The sequence below is a fragment of the Augochlora pura genome, chromosome 10 (genome assembly GCF_028453695.1).
Source record: "Augochlora pura isolate Apur16 chromosome 10, APUR_v2.2.1, whole genome shotgun sequence".
Lineage (NCBI taxonomy): Eukaryota > Metazoa > Arthropoda > Insecta > Hymenoptera > Halictidae > Augochlora > Augochlora pura.
Window position 1 is genome coordinate 30,086,588 of NC_135781.1, and position 16,988 is coordinate 30,103,575.

Genomic DNA, 16,988 nt, shown 5'->3' on the forward strand with positions numbered 1-16,988 from the left:
GTTGTAACGAAGTTATTATCGATGAAAATAACGTGCATATACAATATTAAACAGTTCGTGATGCATCTTGGCAAGAGACAATATCGCAATATAAGTACAGAAGACATGGAGTTCGTTTAATGTTAAAATTACAATTGTTGTTACATTTCTATTGAAAAATTATTTCTTCATTTATGAAGCCTATTATTATCAATAATAATATTGTATAACTTTTAGAAATTGATACATATATATATATATATATAAATATTTATACATATATATGTATGTATATGTATTTACAATTATTTTGAACTCATTTATAATATCCTACATAATATACAAATGGTGTATATATATATACGTATATAATTATAAAAAATAAACAGAATAATTACGATGTAGGAAAAAGTATAATCCGCCTATAAATGCAATTACCGCTGCTTATCGTTTATACGATAGACAGAAAAATTGCTTATGTAAGCAAACAATGAACAGCGACAATTTTCACTCTCATAAATGCTCTGATTTTTTCTTACTTTTTTTTCTTTACATGAATTAGGTTTAAAAATATAGTTTAATTCGTTTTATTTGATTCGTTTACCGAACATTCTCGACCTAGTCGTTATGAACTTACTAGTAAAAAAATAGATTTATTAGCTTTTTACACAGTTAACGTGCCTAAGTGTCGCAAAAAGACAGGAAGAGGTTGTTTCGACAAGAAAACTTTTTGCCCGATCTTATTATTACAGACATTACCGGTTAATCAATAGACTTCGGAACTTTATGCACTTATTACATACGAAAAATTTAGAAAGAATTGCATAATTTTCTTATTTAATATTTACTAACTATGTGAAATGAGATTCTAATAGAAGTTAATAGAGTTTTATATTATTCATAATGTATTACAACATTTTATGAAGACAATACAATTCTATGGAATTTCAGTCTCTTTGATCCACGAAAAGTTAAATTTGCATAAACTTCCGCAGTGTAGTAAGAATGAAAACATTTCAAAAGAAATTTTTGTAAACAGTAAATGCAGTTCACCATCGCGTTGATCCTCTGCACCTCTAAGTGCATCTGCTTCTTTGGTTGTATCAGCACTTAATTTAATTATTGCTAGACGTACTTACTTCATACAATTATAATAAATACTTAAGAACAAAACAGTATCGACAATATCTTCTTCTTTTTTCCAAATGCTGCACTCGTTTTAAGACAGAACAGTCAAAAGATAATTCATTAAATTCTATAAGATCTGTATAATATTCGTGCTAAGAAAAATGAATGAATCGATGATCAAGGCCACAACAATGTTATAGGATGAATGTTCGAGTACGATCAACCAAAAAGAGATTCTGAGAACATCAAATGTAGTTAACTTTTGTCCAGTCTACAATTTCTCTTATTTATGAAGTTATATCAGTGCACAATTATTTTCCTATATGTATAAATACTAAAATAGTTTTCCATGGTTTATACGAGTATCAACTCTATTTGCAGATGCAAATAGATCATACCCTTTCGAGATTCATACCTTTTCTCGCCTTTTTTTAAAATTGTATATAGTCTTATACAATTGATTTTAGTACAAAGTCATACATAAAAAAGTGCAGTATTCACCCAATACGCAGTAAAAAAAGATAGGAGATTCTCAAGATTCTCTTCTCAGAAGTTAACATTTAAAATTATGAAGTATTATCTTATTGAATTAATAATATAGTCAGGACCCAAAAGTACCGTATCGCTTTAACGGTAAAAGACTCTTATCATAAATATCGATTTTTGGATGAACAGCAGTTTAAGAAAACAAAAAATCGAACTTTCTGACGTTTTTTGGGGTGCACACCCATCTCGGGTAATTTCAATAAATGCCTGCGCGGGGTGCCCTCATCAATCGGTCGAATACTTAATTGGTCGATTGTGAGATTACTCTACAACGAATATAAATTCAATAAACGTTTTACGATCGCTTCATAAGCTTAAGCGTTTTACTTAGTAAATTTTTGTTTTGTTATTAGATATTTGGAACACGCGCAAGGCACAATACTCTCAAGCTATCACACGTGTTAGGATGAATTAATATTTCTCGTCCTCTCGGTAATTAGATTTGTTTAAATACAGAGTTAGCACCAGTCCAATCTTGGTTAGAGTGAGCAAGTATCGTCCCTATAAATCGGGCATTTTACGAGTCACAATCGCAGCTGCAAGGAAAAAGATATTCACGCATTCTTTCCTTCAACTGAAAGTTCGTAAAAAAGATGATCTCTTACTATAAATCAGTATTAATACTATCAGAATAGTGTTTCATTGAGAATCAACAACCATGTCCTCGGTTATATTACTAAACTGTAATACATATAGAATTCGAAGCTCATATAAAATAATAATAATTATTATCATACGTATCAAATATTGAAAAGCTCGAACGACATGTGAATACATTTAAGCACATGATTCCCATGTGTCGTATATATAAAAAAGAAGTATTGAATCTTACTACATACCTACATATATGTATAACCAACTCCATAAAATATTATACAATATAACACATTGTTTCCCATTTTGCACCAGACAGTTCTGTACCGATTCTCTTAGTACTGCGTAACAGTATTAATCTAACTCTTGCTGCAATAAAACAACCTCTTGGAAATCATTTTTTCCTTTCTCTGGTATTGTCTTTAAAAATTGTTTCATTTCTTTCGTACTACGCGGTACCTAATTGTTAAACTCAGAAGCATTGAGTCGAAAAAGAAATTATTCAGGGGGTAAAAGTTATACGGAGGCAACGTTAGCATTAGTAATCGTCACTTGCAAGGATTAATGGCGGTGTGTTACTAAAAAAAATGGTTAATCTCATATATTCATATCGTAGAGGTGTGGAAGAGCACCTACCACTGAAGGCATCTGACAACCACGTCGAACCAAAAGTCGAACGGATGGTCCTCCGTTTCGTATAATTTCGATTGCCTCCGTATGAGTCATATTTTTAGTGTTAATTCCGTTTATCTCGATTATCTGGTCGCCGACCTGAAAATTATTAATAGGAATACAATACAGGTTTCCAAACGGGTATCGCCTCACTGACACACATAATCTTTTATTAATAGCTTGTCTCTTACTCTCAATCGATTATCAATAGATGCAGGACCGTTCTCAGCAATTTGCAACACAAAGAGGGGCATATTTTGAAATTCACGTCCGCCACGGATACTAAAACCAAATCCTCGAGTTCCACGCGTTAATTCGACCGCATGATATTGACCTCCGTCTCCGTCACATGTTGGTTCATCCTGCAAATAGAAATACAAAGTTAAAGATAAAAAATTCATGATTGAAATATTTTAAAGTAACATTTTTAAATGGTAAATTAATCTATTCCTACTCTAAAACATATACGCAATTAGTGAGCTGTACCTTCTGAGACAGCGACGCGTTACTGCAACAATCATCCAGAGGGTAACCGATCGTCAAAGTAACTGAGTAACCAGAATCCTTAATTAAATTTACGATATCCTTGTGGCAGACGTTTGTGATATCTACATGATTAACGGCAAGGATGTGGTCTCCGACATTCAATCGGCCACATCTTTCGGCAGGTGAACCTTCGATTATCCTACCAATCGTCGAACCAGCTTTGTTCACTGAGGAAATAATCACGAAGCCAAAACCTTCGTTTTCCATTCTCGTGACCGTCACATCGTACGGATACTGATGATTCATTTGCCTATTGTACGGAGCTTGTAAATTCTCTGGAAGATGTTCTTGAGTGTTAATCCTACGACGTATTCCTAAAGTAACCCTGCCATTCTGAGCTGCTGCAATCATCAACTGAACAACGTGATGGTGCGATGAGTTTAGAACACTTTCGCCATCAACGGACATGATCAGATCACCTGTATTCAGTCTATTATCTAAATCAGCTGCTCCGCCAGGTACAATATGTCCAACAGAGACCTGCTAACAGTTTGATTATCAATACCTTAAATTTTCTCGAGTTATACAGGATGCCTCAGCTAAATGGAATCATTTAAATATTTGCCTTATTTATTTTTATAAAGACAGATACTTGAACGATTTCATCTAGCTGAGACACACTATATAAGTTAGCAGTTAATGTTCTCACTTGAGATCCTTCCTCGGTACCGCCCACTATTCTAAATCCAAATCCTGTGTCTTGTCTGACTAATGTTACCAACGTTTCTATCCATTCTATGTCAGGCACAATGGGGCATACTAATTCATTGGTATATTGAGGATATCTAAAATTGAATTAATATTAATTCCACAGAACATTAACAAAAATTTATGAACCAAATTTGTACGTACCGTGGTATAGAACTGGAATGTGGTTGTTCATGTTCAAAACTCGTAGTTTCCTTACGCTTATCCCATATCTCTCCAGTGTCAACATTCTGCTCCTGCCCGATAGAGTACACATTGTAATCTTGCTCGCTGTACTGCGAATGGGATTGCGATGTATACAACTCTTTATAATAATCCGAATGCAAGCATCCGTTTTGTTTCAGCATATTATCATGATGAGGTATGTCGATGGAATACACATCATTGTTTATATTCAATTTGTCATTTGTCACCCAATCTCTTTTCGCTGTATTTCGCATCGAATCGTCATCAAGATTAGTCATTGTAGCGAAGTTATCGGACAGGTTCGTTATGTTAGCCTTGTACGGGTCAGTATAGTACATGCCATGAGTATATTCGCCGTATTTGTATCGGTTATCTAACGGGTTTAGTTCGTTTTCGCTTTGCTCGTTCCAATTAGGTCTAATTGCATTCGTTGGAGATTTAGGGCGATTTCTGGTATCTATCAACGGTGTTTTTGGTCGACTCGGCACAACAGTTTTCGTTTGAGTGCTGTAGATATCAGCGGTTGGTGTTTTACTTCGAAAAAAGTCCTGCGAGTTCTTCTCTTTCTTTTCGCTCGACTTTGATGTCGTTCTTTGTACATGAATCAGCGCTTCTTCGTTGCGAGGACAATCTTTCAGCACCTGTACCACCTCAGAGTGACACATGTTTCTTACGTTGATGTCATTTATGTTGACTAAAATATCACCCTCAATTAAATTCTTGCAACGCTGCCGGTCCAAGATCTTCTTCACCTTTTGACCGTGTGCAGAATCCGCTATTGTAAACCCGAATCCCATAGTTCCCTTCACAATTGCAATACTAAGAAACTCAGGTTTGGAAGACAATGGTGAGTCCTTGCAATCGTTCATGTCGTTACTTTCTGACAGAAGAATGTCAGTGCTGCTGGGTCTTTTAATTGTGTTAATCTTATCCGAGATACACAAATCTGGCATCGAGTTGACCGAGGTAGTGGCAAGATTTTCACCATTTTGGAGACTATGCACTGGTAAAAACGTGGAGTCCAAGAAATTAAAACGCCCGTTACTTTGCAAGGTTGGATCCAAATCCATGTACATCCTGGGATCTTCTGTCAAAATATCTGAAGAAATAGAATTTATTCTCCTAACAGATGTTTATAAAACCTATGATCTTTACCTGGTGCGTTAACAGCGATAGTAGTAACAACTTCCGTGTTAGGATCGTTCGGATCGAATGGCAACGGATAACCCCGGCACACTTCCAGTGTAACAGTCTCACCGCTACCAATAGATTTGAAAACGTTTACCATTTCATTATGAGTAAATCCCAAGACGCACGTGTCGTTAACGTACACCAAAACATCTCCTGCAATTAGCATAATACTACATTTATTAAATCATATTTTTAAATGTGGTTTTTATTATGGCTTCATAAATTACCAGTTTGTAATTTTCCATCCAACCATGCAGGTCCATTTGGTACAACACTCTTTATTTGTAAAAATTCTTCTACTGAATCATCCCCACCAACAATGGTAAATCCTAGCCCCCTTGAACTCTTTATTAATGTTGTTCTTATCCTCTGGCCTTTCAGTTTTTCAGGATTCCTAGTAAAATTGGGACTCTTTCTTTCTCCTAAACTTTGTTGGGCTCTCTTTGCTTGCAATACTGGATTTTCATACTGAGTTCGACGATTTACGTGATCAATGAAGTATGTTCCATAAAGTGTGTCATCTATTTTCTCCCAACCATATGGTAATTCATCATCTAAACATTCTTCCAAAGATCTCTTTTGAAATTTGGATAACCGTGGGTCCAGCCAGTGTGAAGTACCTGTGTTATGGCTGTAATAGATATACATATTTCAGTTAATCATAAAATGATAGCAATTTATTTATTCTAAGCAATCAGTATCCAGTACCTCTCAGTAAATCATATTGCTACTAGGATTGCTGATTGTTTGAAAATTGTAAGAACAATTTATCAATTTGTGCCAATATCTGACAAAGCTTGCTTCATCATATAATTTCACCAAATTTTCATATAATAATAATCAGCCTTAGCTACAATATGAATGATCAAACTATTGCATACATCAAGACACATACTCTATGAAATAAACTTCTCCTGTGTCAGTGTAAGCCTTTTCCCAGTTTGGTGGCAATGGTCCTAATTGGTCTTCTGTGGCTTGATTACGACTTCTATTGCCCTGCTCTTGATTGGGTATCCCTGTATTTGGATCTGAACTTGGATTATATAAATACGTAGGTGGAATACGATGACCAGTTTCATCAGTTCCACTAATAGCTAATACCTCCTTGTCCATGCTCCCTCCTACAATTACATACATACATTGGAATGAGTAACAGTGAGAATAACTGCACAAATTATAAAGAACAATTTTCCTTACCATCATTGGTATTATCAATGGATGTTGTATCTTCAGTTTTTGTAGCCATTTTACAATTCTTCAATTTCACCTTAATACCCTACCAAATAAGAACAATAACAATACAGTATTCAGCTAATTAATTATAAAACAGTTTATCAATATTATTACAATAACAATAGCACAAGCTTTTTTACACTCTCGAGGAAAAATGTTCTCCTAAGCAAACCAGAAATACAAATTACCGTAATTAGTCTACTGTTATTGTAGTAAAATTTGCAACTGCATTGCGGATAATTATTGAGTCACCCCCGTGAATAACAAAGACTCATAACGGTCATGAAATACTGTTAGCGGTAACGATACACCGTATCGGGATTACAGATTGTATTTCACCAGTTGCGACACCATTTTCAAACATTTTTCACATTATTTCGAGATTAGTTACGCAGGCATGCTAAATTACGTTATCTAGCGGATCACAGTGGTCTTCAAGGGGTACGGTTTTATCTACGTATCCAAACATTTGACAGATAAGGATAAGACGAAAACGTTGACAGTGAATGGAGCACGGTGGACAGTTCCTGACACACCATCCCATCGACAACGACACGCACGATCCTCCAGGGAAGCGGACGGACAGGTGTCCGTGGTGAAATTACATAAAGCAGGAGAGGAACACGACACACGGCGGACGTGAATGCATTCTTACGAATGCATTCACCCGAGAGAGCCTGTGCGTAGCCCACATATCGTGCATCATTGAATGCAACTTTCTATCTAGGAAAGTAACATGTTGTCGACTCTCCCGGGAACGTAAATAACGTTTTTTCGTTCCGAGACGCGATTCTAACGTTTTTCCGCATGCATACCCCGAGGAAACGTTACTCGTAGATTATCTTTCTCTCTTTCCTTTCTTCCCTTTCTCTCTCTCTCTCTCTTTCTACCTCCCTCCCTCTCCCTACTTCCCTGCCTCTCTGTCTCTCTTACTCGCGCCAGTAGAACAAGATTGAGATTAGCATGGAAATTCGCGAAGTGGGAAATAATGGTACAGTACGGACTAGGAAAATGTATAATCCGTAGACAGTTCTCTTCGGCAGGAGGTCTACTTACGGTGATCACGATTGACGAGGTTCCTTTTTGATTCGATCATCCTGAATCACCCACGGATACGGGCCGGAATATTTCGGCACTGAATCACTTTAGGATCATCGAAATACTAATCATTTTCGAAATGATTATGGAGAGAAACGTATCCACGACCGTCACACAGCTACATCACACACGATACTGAACAATACTGAATCGAACCGAATCACACTGCATCTTTAGGCATTTAACCGAAGTATGTATTCGCGCGCCGTCTCACGGGAGATGGAAGCGCTACGCTTCTGGCGCTATATTTAAATTTAAATTTGGCTTTGATAGTTTTAACACATTTAAATAGGTGAGCGGCGCTTCGAAAAGTTTTCGTAAAAATATTATATTTTATTGTCTCTATAATTTGTTAGTACAAACGTGAACATATTTATATAAAATTTATATTGGTACAACGGGCAGTTCGTTCTAAAACGAACGTGTAATCTTTACAAGCTGTTGAAAACGGGACGTACTCTTCGTTTAACTCCATATATTAAGTCATTCTATGGGATGATTTAAAGTTGAATGAAATTGTAATCATCTATGATCTTGTATCTTCTCTCCCTGTAATGCGTCAAGTTGTCCAAGAAACGCATGCTGCTTTCATTGTGAAGCTTTGTGAGAACGGGTGGCAAGGGCGTAATACCGGCAGTCTTCGCAAGATCATCGTAATAATAACCCTGCTTGTATCCCTGCAGGTGAAAATGTCTCTTTTCGAAACCCTCTTTCAATTTTTTCTCCAATTCTTCCTTCTCTTCTTTTAACATATCTGCTTTCGGAGGAAAGTCCCTCTGTCCGTTCCAGAATTTGAGGACAAATCGAACCTTTAATCAATGTGTCCAGTTAATAATTCGCACAAACGTTACTCTGATCAAGTACTTATTAACACGTTGACTGCCAAAAAATCCTACAGGAATAAGTAGCAGGAACCTCTTTCGAGGTTTGAAGACAGTCAACATGTCACGCCTAATTTATAGCTAAATCGCACCTGTAGATCGAACATACTGAAAGCGCACACATAGAACGGAAGTCCAATTAGAGCAAGGGTCGGATTCTCGGTGGACACAAGATGCTTCCACAGTGGAGTGACCATGTTCGAATCCACTCGTACCCCACACTTCTCGCTCAGGAAGGGAAAACTGTATTTATATCCTACGCTCATAGATTAGAATCATTACCTCAATAATTGTCTAATCGATCAAATGCAAGCGATCACTATACGCAGAACACCTGTACCGGCGAAGCTTACCTGTACAATAGAAAACAACATCTAGGGGTTCGCTGGTGCCATCCGTGAAAACCACAGTATTCTCATTCAACTCTTTCACGTCTGGTTTCTATAAATTTAAATCCTGCAGATGGTTAATGGATCTACAAGGTAATTAACGGTGACGCTCATTACCTGGATAACATTTTCAGGAAACACGGTTTCTATCGGGTCTTTTAAATGATGACTCAAAATCACCCGCTTCGCTTCTTTTGATATGTCCAAGGCCAAATCCATTCCTGCGGTTTAGAAACAGAAACAAGATTAACGTTTAATTCGAAGTGGAAGAAACATCTGAATAATCGAATTACCGGATGGTCCGGCGCCAATAACAAGCACCGTTTTATCGGTGAATATCTTAGGGCTTCTGTAGTCGTGACTGTGCAATTGTTGTCCTTGAAAGAGATCGTGGCCTTTCAACTTCGGAACAGTGGGCTCGAAGTAATGGCCGTTGCATACCATAACAGCATCGAAGGATTCATTCGTGACAGAATTGTTCTGTAGATTCTTCGCCTTGATCAACCACTTCCGGTCTCCGTTCGACGGTTCCACTAATTCGACGTTGTGCAGAAACTGGAGAAAAAAACTTGTCCGTAAAAAACGAAGACGTACCACATTGGTGGAGACTTGTACGGTACCCGAATATACTGGCGAAGCTTGAAATGGTCGCAGTAAGAGTTCAGGAAGTCCAGTATTTGCGTGCGGGTCAAGTAACTTTCGGGGAAATCGGGCGCCGGATAATCGGGATAACCCATTACTTCCTTCGGTAGATTAGTTCTATACAACCAAAATGATTTAGTTAATTAACAACACAGCAGAGAACAGTTTCATTCACCTTGGAATTAAACTCTATTGAATTCTTCGCTTCGTAAAAACTTAATTTCACATTCTCTATAGTAGTCATGCGGAAATAGAATTCGAATTACTTCGCGTACGTAATTGTTGCAAACAGAATTTCTAATGTCAAGCTTGTCAATGAATTTGTTACCTCAAGTTGTTGTACATGCTCGTGTGGATCGGCAAACCATATTTATCCACTCCAGTCTCTTCCCTGTAAACCCAGGTGCCTCCGACCTGTTCCGTTTTCTCGTAACAAATCACTTCACAATTAAACGCACCGGAAGTGCAATGTCTTAGAGCTGCCAGACCAGCAGATCCAGCACCGATCACGGCGATCTTCATGTTCGCTTAGCTTTCGACGAAACCTGTTACCTCGGGGTCAAAGAGAGAGAGAGTCTCAATTATTCTCCCTTTCGTTGGTCGCCTAATCAACCGGTCAATTGTACATGTAAGACAGATAAGTTAGTTCCAAAACTCATGTTTGTTCATCATGTTATCACACTATCTCATTCCAGAAAGAATCATGAAAATAATCTCAAGTAGAAAAGTTCGACGGTACTATTCCTAACGTTTAATCTACTGCGAAACATAGTTACACGCGTTTGGATCTCGAGTGGGAAAGGTGCAACGATCGAAAGTCTCAAACGTTCCTTCGTTTTTCCCTTGCAATACACTTTCCTCGATGCTTAACTATCCTGATAGCGAATGCCGATCGCTCTCGATGATTTTATCGAGAGAATATCGCGAGATGATGCCTGGAATCTGGCGAACGCGAAATATGCTCAGCTTGCTTCTGGACCGAAAGAATATGGAAAAAATGCGAAAAGAAACATATGTATACTTTATACAAGTAATTCTAGACACGTTTACGAATAATTTAAGCTAAATAAATTACCGAAATGTTGCAGACAGTTAAAATAATGGAGCGACGAAGCTACCTCTACTGATTATAAACATTTAAAAATATAATAACAGTTTTAAAATTGCACCAAATGACTTGAATTTTTTTAAGTGAGACTAGTCTATTACACAATGATTAAAGGTGTACGAACACTTTTGTGAGCCACTGTAGGATACGTTCCTTATACAAAGCAATCAGTTTTTAACTTTCCCTCTCGATTTATTAAAGAAAATGCTCTGACTTTATATAATTTTCGCAGTTGCTTAATTGCCGTTTGACGCATTATTGTATGATAACGTTGATGAATGAGTAGTGATGAATTAGGATTGTGCTACTCACGAGTAATTCGTGGGGAACGCGTACGAAATCGTCAGGAGCCGATGTATCACGATCGAAGAAGAAATACTAAATGGCTGTTCGTAAAATAATCAGTGTCTGTGTAAAGTCGAAGTGTATCGTTCGAAAGGAGGCTGTTACTGATAACAAGGTCGACTTGTATTCCACGTATTTACTATATGTATACGCATATGGAAAGTGTTCACGGACTTGTTTCAGGAAGCCATGGCAATGAACGGCCTCCTGCCGTCTTAGGCTGCGTAAACCATCGAGTGGTTAATGAATTTTTAATTGCTGTCTGGAAACCTTGCAGCTGACGAATCGTTAAGACATCTATTCGGTAATGCTAATTTTAGAAGACCGGTGATTGTGATATAATCGCTCGAATATTTTTATTAAATGGTCGTAACGTCTATATGAAATCACGGTACTAGGAGTAATTTATTTTTCAATAATTACTTCAGTCTTATCAGCATGCACGTTCCGCGGTATTTTTTGTTTCCGATATCTTGGAGGAACTTAAATGTTTGTAGAATCGAATGATAAAGATTCGAATGATAAAAAAAGCTGCGAACGTTGTCTACTTCATTCGTGAAGATTTTTGAAGTTTTATTAATAGCTGAGTGATCTCATTTAAAAAAAAAATTTTCTATTCTTCAACTCTGGTAAATTGAGCAAAGAAGATTAACCTCGCATACCATTATAAAATATTATAATGGTATATTTCTTGCAGATTTTTCTCTTTAGTCAATCACTTCTGGTCTCCTTTGACTAGTTCCATTGTTTTGTATTTATCCTAGTTTCGTGGTGAATAGGAAATATTTTATTGACATAATATAAAGTAAACACGCTGAAAAGTAGGTTTCCCAATGCGAAGGTGAAATTTAAAATGGCAAAGTTCGAAAAGTTTAATAGTTGAGTCCATCGAGCAACTTCGTCATGGGATAACCGAGGCGCCCCATTACTTGCATCGGTAAATGTGTTCTATAAACAATTTCATCGGCTATAAATACGGGAAAGCACAGTTGACTCAACTTCGAGCTTGTTTACAGAAAACTTCACCTCAAACTTTTATATATATGCCGGCGCGTATAGTTAAACCATATTGATCCACTCTAGCCTTTAGTGTGTAAACTCATGTGCCCCCTACTTAGTCCGTGCTCTTACAACAGATCACATTGCCATAAATATCCAACATACAGTGTTTTAGAAATGGTCCGGATGAGTTATACTTTAAGCTAAAATAGGAATTAGAAAAATTGAAAAACAGTTAAAGATCTGTATGAAAAAGAAATATATTCTTTAATTGTTAACAAAATTCTTTACACTCTCACAACATTTTCTATTCAAACATTTGGGTTTACTCAAGTGTGTTAGAAATATAGTTATGTATTTTAAATAATTTTAAATTTTTTAGAAAAGATTAATGAGTTAGTCTGATTTTATCTTACGTAATTAATACAAATGTACAGTGCTTTCTCTGTCTCAGACTTATCGTCTGGAATAAAACTCAGACTCCCATTTGTTTTTATATAATAAATACAGTTGCATCGCAGCTCGTGCATCCTCAACTGAACTATGTTCTCCAGTTTGTATCTCTCTACCTAATAATTCCAAGGCAAGTTTCTTTAAGCTAGGTGTACATCCTTCAGACAATTGTCTGAAAAGTTTAAATCTAGAAGTATCTCTCAAGTGTCTTCTTGGATGAGATAGATATAACACATCCAAATCATATTTCAGAGCATGTCCAATAAGAATACGACCTCTTAAAATCTCTGCTACTTCTTTTTGAACAATCTGAAAATCTTCTCCATTTTGAAGATTGTGAGGGCGGATACCACTGACTCTAGTTCTATAATCTAGAACTTGCTCTCTGGGCTTAACATACTTATCATAAATGCAACAGCCATGACTATTTACAATAGACACCCTACCTATCATACTCTCCGTACCATCACCTATGCCTACCATTTCACAATCCATTGCTAGGTGTTTTGTCAGTTTGTTATTATTTGTTTCATCTTTTGCAGTTTCTTTGACCAATTGTAATCTAGTGTCCCGATTCGGTTGACACGTATGAAAACGACGACTGGTAACCGATTTTCTCTCAACAATTTCTTTGCCAGAAGCGCATTTATCCTGTGACGATGAATTGGCCGCTATATTCTTAAATAATTCCCAATTGCGCCCTGAGGCGTTCCGCTCCGTATGCGGCGCGATATAAAGAGCATTCTTTTTATTTTTCTCGTCCATTGTTTTCTTGGTCAGAAACTTTTTCGATCGGCAATCCTCCCTGTTCTCGTCACCCCTAAAAATTGAAAATAGCCATGGAAGAAACGATTAATGTTAATACTTTAGGGAAGATTTCGTAATCATTTTGTAAAGCTAACCTATTCATTTCTTACGTGTACATATACGAACACAAATCTTTCAAATGAACGTCCGATTATTATCAAATCTGAAATATAAATTAGATAAATGTGCACTCAAATTGTAATTGAAATTGGTTATGTATATGTCAACTTAAGCATGGCGACACAATCACAATGTATTTTAGAGTCCTCTGTGGCAGAAATTCAGAACACGGATGTGGAATTCAAATTTGTTTCACTATTCATTCTCAATTGTATCAGAAGGAATCAAAAACTTGTTGTAAATCAATATGTACATATGCGATTCGGATTTGTAATCTCCCTATGAATTTCATTTATGGTAATATTGGTCAAAAATTAAAGCAAAATACCGAGTAAAACATAAATTCGAATGAAATTTTCTTTGTTACACGTGTAACCGTACGTTTACATTGTAATATGTATACACATGTATTTATAATAATATACTGCTTCCAGGACAATATTTGCATGCTGTAGTGATAAAACAATTTGTAGAATGTAAAATTACCAAAATAATTTTTATATTAATATCAAAAAACAATATTGACAATGGAAAACAGTATAACTTACGATGTTGAAGTTGGTGTAGGGGTTATGTGTTTTTAAACGCAACGGTTTTAACACGTTCAATGAAGTGACGCTTCTGAGATTCAATTATAATACACACGTAATAAAATTATTTCCTTACCTTATAAATATTACTATTACAATTAAACACACGGTAAAAATGAAAGAAGCTATCATGGTATAATAATCAACAGAAATATTCTAGAGTTCACGTCTGCCAAAATAGAACCGATGAATCGGTTTTCTGAGCAGCTTGCGTTGTGTCTTTCAACGGTTACCATCATTCCACATCATTCGAATATGAATGTTTGTATGTATCCGAACCATTTGTTTATATATGTTTCATAACTGAAGGAGTCATGGACGATGACAGTAATAATACAATCAAAGACAACTTTCCGGAACCACGTAAAAAATTTTGGCTGGTAAGTTTTTAATTGTCAGTAATGTTTGAATTTAGTTAACCTGTGACGTTACTTGCCGACACTTTATGATATTATTCTCCTTTAATTTTTTATTATATACTGTATTAAACGTTTGAATTTTCAAGTTTGTATTTTCTGTTCATTGATCTAATTATGCTAATTACGCTAAATTAAATACACTTTAGCGTTCAAGAAAACGTCCGAAAAGCGATGCCATCAGTGTCAGTTCAATGGATATATCCATAGATTCGGACTTAAGAAAAAAGAAGAAGAGAAGAAGAATTACTGAAGTGGCCAGCAGTATATTTTCCTCATCTAATTTAAGCAATAAACAATCAAATACTCTTCATACATCGTTTACAATACAACCAAATGTTATTGATTCATCCTTTGTTGACAATGAACAAGACACAGAAACATTAAGAAGAAAGTAAGAAAGAAACATTTTTTAAATATCACTTATACCTATCATATTTCTTAAAAATATTTTTACTTGTCTAGGAACAAAGAGAACATAGAAAATACTAATACTTTGACACTTCGGAGTTGGGTACTAGATGTATCAAAAATAAGCACGAAAGACAAACAAAACTGTGCTTTAAGCAGGAAAGAGATAAAAAGGCAAGAAGCAATTTATGAATTGTACTGTGGAGAAAATGTGCTTATTGGAGACCTATGTGTTCTCAAAGACTTCTATTATGAACCATTGTTACCTACTGGTATCTTCAGTTCTGAGGAATTGCTTACCTTATTTGGAGGGGTAACTGACCTCATCAACATACATTCTAGACTAAGAGATGAACTGATTAAATCAAGAGACCAATATGGATACACAGATGCTATTGGTACCACAGTATTAAATTGGGTTAGTTATTCTCATAGATGACAGCACGTCTAATTATTAAGTGCATAGACCCAATAAATTTATCATTCTTTTTAGACTTCTTCATTAGCAAAACCATATTTGGAAAGGTGCAGAACACAAATATGGGCTAAGCATTTATTAGATGAGAAAAGACTGACAAATAAACGCTTCCAATCTTTTCTGAAAAAACGTTTAGAGTCTCCTCACTCTATTGATTTGTGGACATATATAGATGTAGCACGATCAAGAATTGTTAAATATCCATTGCTGGTTAAAGAAATATTAAGACATACCCCAGCATCCCATTTAGATCAAACGTTGTTAAAAGAAGCATATGATGTATTATCCAAATTATTAAATGACATAGATAAAGCCATGGGTGATGCAGAATGCAAATTAGCTCAATCAAAGATTCATGTGAAATTAGAATATGACTCTTCTAAGTGTATTGAGAATGCAACAGAACTTATTACTGAGGGTCAACTTAAAGACACGCGTGGCATGGTAAGCGCAAATTTAAAAAGTTTTTCCTCTTATTTTTGAACAATTAAATAAATTTATAATTATTTTTGCAGAAATTTCAGTGTTTTCTTTTTGACACGGGTTTTGCCATAACTCGGAGATCAAGATCTGTAAGTAAAAAGTACAATTTATCTTTTCCTGTTGTGCTCAAGGAACAAATCTGTGTAAGTGCAAATGATAAATTGCTTACAAATTGTGAAATCAATATTGGTGGTCACGTCTTTACAACCGAAGATGAGCATGGGAAAAGACATTGGATTGATTCGCTGAACAAAATTTGTAGACTGAAAATCGATTTAGTAGAAAACAAAATTGGTACTAATGAAACAGAAAATCAACAAATTTTGACTCCCGTGAAAAAGAATCAATCTGCCAAATCTACATTAAATAAGATAAGTGAAAATAATTTTCTCACTTTGAAAAGAAACTTCTTGAGATCAAAACGTGATAGTATTGGTTTCACTTAGTATTATTCAAATTACTTTTTATACTCATGTACTACACTCAATTTAGAGTTTTATATTCATAAATTGATATAGAATTTTGTTGTGAATCTTCAAAATGTTATTGTATGAAAAACAATTTTGTATATATTAGAGGTACATTCTGCCTTTCAATACAATTTCGAAAAATGTGTATTTATAATAATACATGTATTATTTAAAAATCTCAAGGGAAATAATATCATTTTAAAATATATAGATCATAAACAACTAATGGTTGAGGGGCTAATGTGAAGATAGCGGATATAGAAATTTGTATATGTACATGCTTGTAAAAAACAATTTATGTACTGTAATTATATGTAGTGTGCGATTATATAATTTTTGTTTTAAAAATAATTTATATATGTATTGTATATATCTATGTACACATGTATTTAACAGCAAAATTATTTTCATAAGAATATCTTATGCTATAATACAAAAGTAAGAACCTAGAAATTCGCATTGAATTTTACGGAAAACGATTTTATTTTCGTAATGTTGTCACCAAATAACAGATC

The 16,988-nt window shown here is 35.5% G+C and overlaps 4 protein-coding genes across 16 annotated transcripts; 1 reads left to right on the forward strand and 3 right to left on the reverse strand.

The window, feature by feature from the left end:
* Positions 1–1,774: 1,774 nt before the first annotated feature.
* Positions 1,775–8,007, reverse strand: LOC144476349 (membrane-associated guanylate kinase, WW and PDZ domain-containing protein 1). Of its 12 annotated transcripts, none has more exons than XR_013495010.1 (12): positions 7,840–8,007; positions 6,748–6,826; positions 6,446–6,671; positions 5,778–6,181; positions 5,515–5,703; positions 4,318–5,458; positions 4,115–4,250; positions 3,406–3,948; positions 3,111–3,281; positions 2,884–3,018; positions 2,493–2,616; positions 1,775–2,189 (listed from the first exon to the last, which is right to left on the reverse strand). XR_013495010.1 is itself a non-coding variant. In XM_078193139.1 (11 exons), the coding sequence occupies exons 2-11, from the start codon at positions 6,794–6,796 to the stop codon at positions 2,602–2,604; spliced, it is 3,009 nt and encodes a 1,002-aa protein (XP_078049265.1). In that variant the 5' UTR covers positions 6,797–6,826; positions 7,840–8,007; the 3' UTR covers positions 1,775–2,601. The 12 variants fall into 12 exon arrangements, 5 of the variants coding, with proteins under 5 accessions (XP_078049265.1, XP_078049264.1, XP_078049263.1 ...); XR_013495009.1 differs by having other exon boundaries at positions 1,775–2,334; XR_013495007.1 differs by adding an exon at positions 2,259–2,334 and having other exon boundaries at positions 2,493–3,018.
* A 244-nt stretch (positions 8,008–8,251) lies between these two features.
* Positions 8,252–11,288, reverse strand: LOC144475848 (senecionine N-oxygenase). Its single transcript, XM_078192170.1, has 8 exons — positions 11,214–11,288; positions 10,122–10,345; positions 9,772–9,910; positions 9,445–9,706; positions 9,269–9,372; positions 9,116–9,203; positions 8,855–9,018; positions 8,252–8,690 (listed from the first exon to the last, which is right to left on the reverse strand). Exons 2-8 carry the CDS (start codon positions 10,313–10,315, stop codon positions 8,382–8,384), a joined length of 1,260 nt encoding a protein of 419 aa, XP_078048296.1. The 5' UTR covers positions 10,316–10,345; positions 11,214–11,288; the 3' UTR covers positions 8,252–8,381.
* A 1,199-nt stretch (positions 11,289–12,487) lies between these two features.
* Positions 12,488–14,427, reverse strand: LOC144475717 (RNA exonuclease 4). 2 transcript variants are annotated; one of them, XM_078191901.1, is made up of 3 exons: positions 14,292–14,427; positions 13,601–13,668; positions 12,488–13,518 (listed from the first exon to the last, which is right to left on the reverse strand). In XM_078191901.1, exons 2-3 carry the CDS (start codon positions 13,606–13,608, stop codon positions 12,702–12,704), a joined length of 825 nt encoding a protein of 274 aa, XP_078048027.1. In that variant the 5' UTR covers positions 13,609–13,668; positions 14,292–14,427; the 3' UTR covers positions 12,488–12,701. The 2 variants fall into 2 exon arrangements, with proteins under 2 accessions (XP_078048027.1, XP_078048028.1); XM_078191902.1 differs by having other exon boundaries at positions 14,174–14,380.
* Positions 13,808–16,922, forward strand: LOC144475716 (neuroepithelial cell-transforming gene 1 protein). Its single transcript, XM_078191900.1, has 6 exons — positions 13,808–13,922; positions 14,525–14,595; positions 14,781–15,025; positions 15,097–15,460; positions 15,536–15,964; positions 16,036–16,922. Exons 1-6 carry the CDS (start codon positions 13,907–13,909, stop codon positions 16,447–16,449), a joined length of 1,539 nt encoding a protein of 512 aa, XP_078048026.1. The 5' UTR covers positions 13,808–13,906; the 3' UTR covers positions 16,450–16,922.
* Positions 16,923–16,988: the final 66 nt, after the last annotated feature.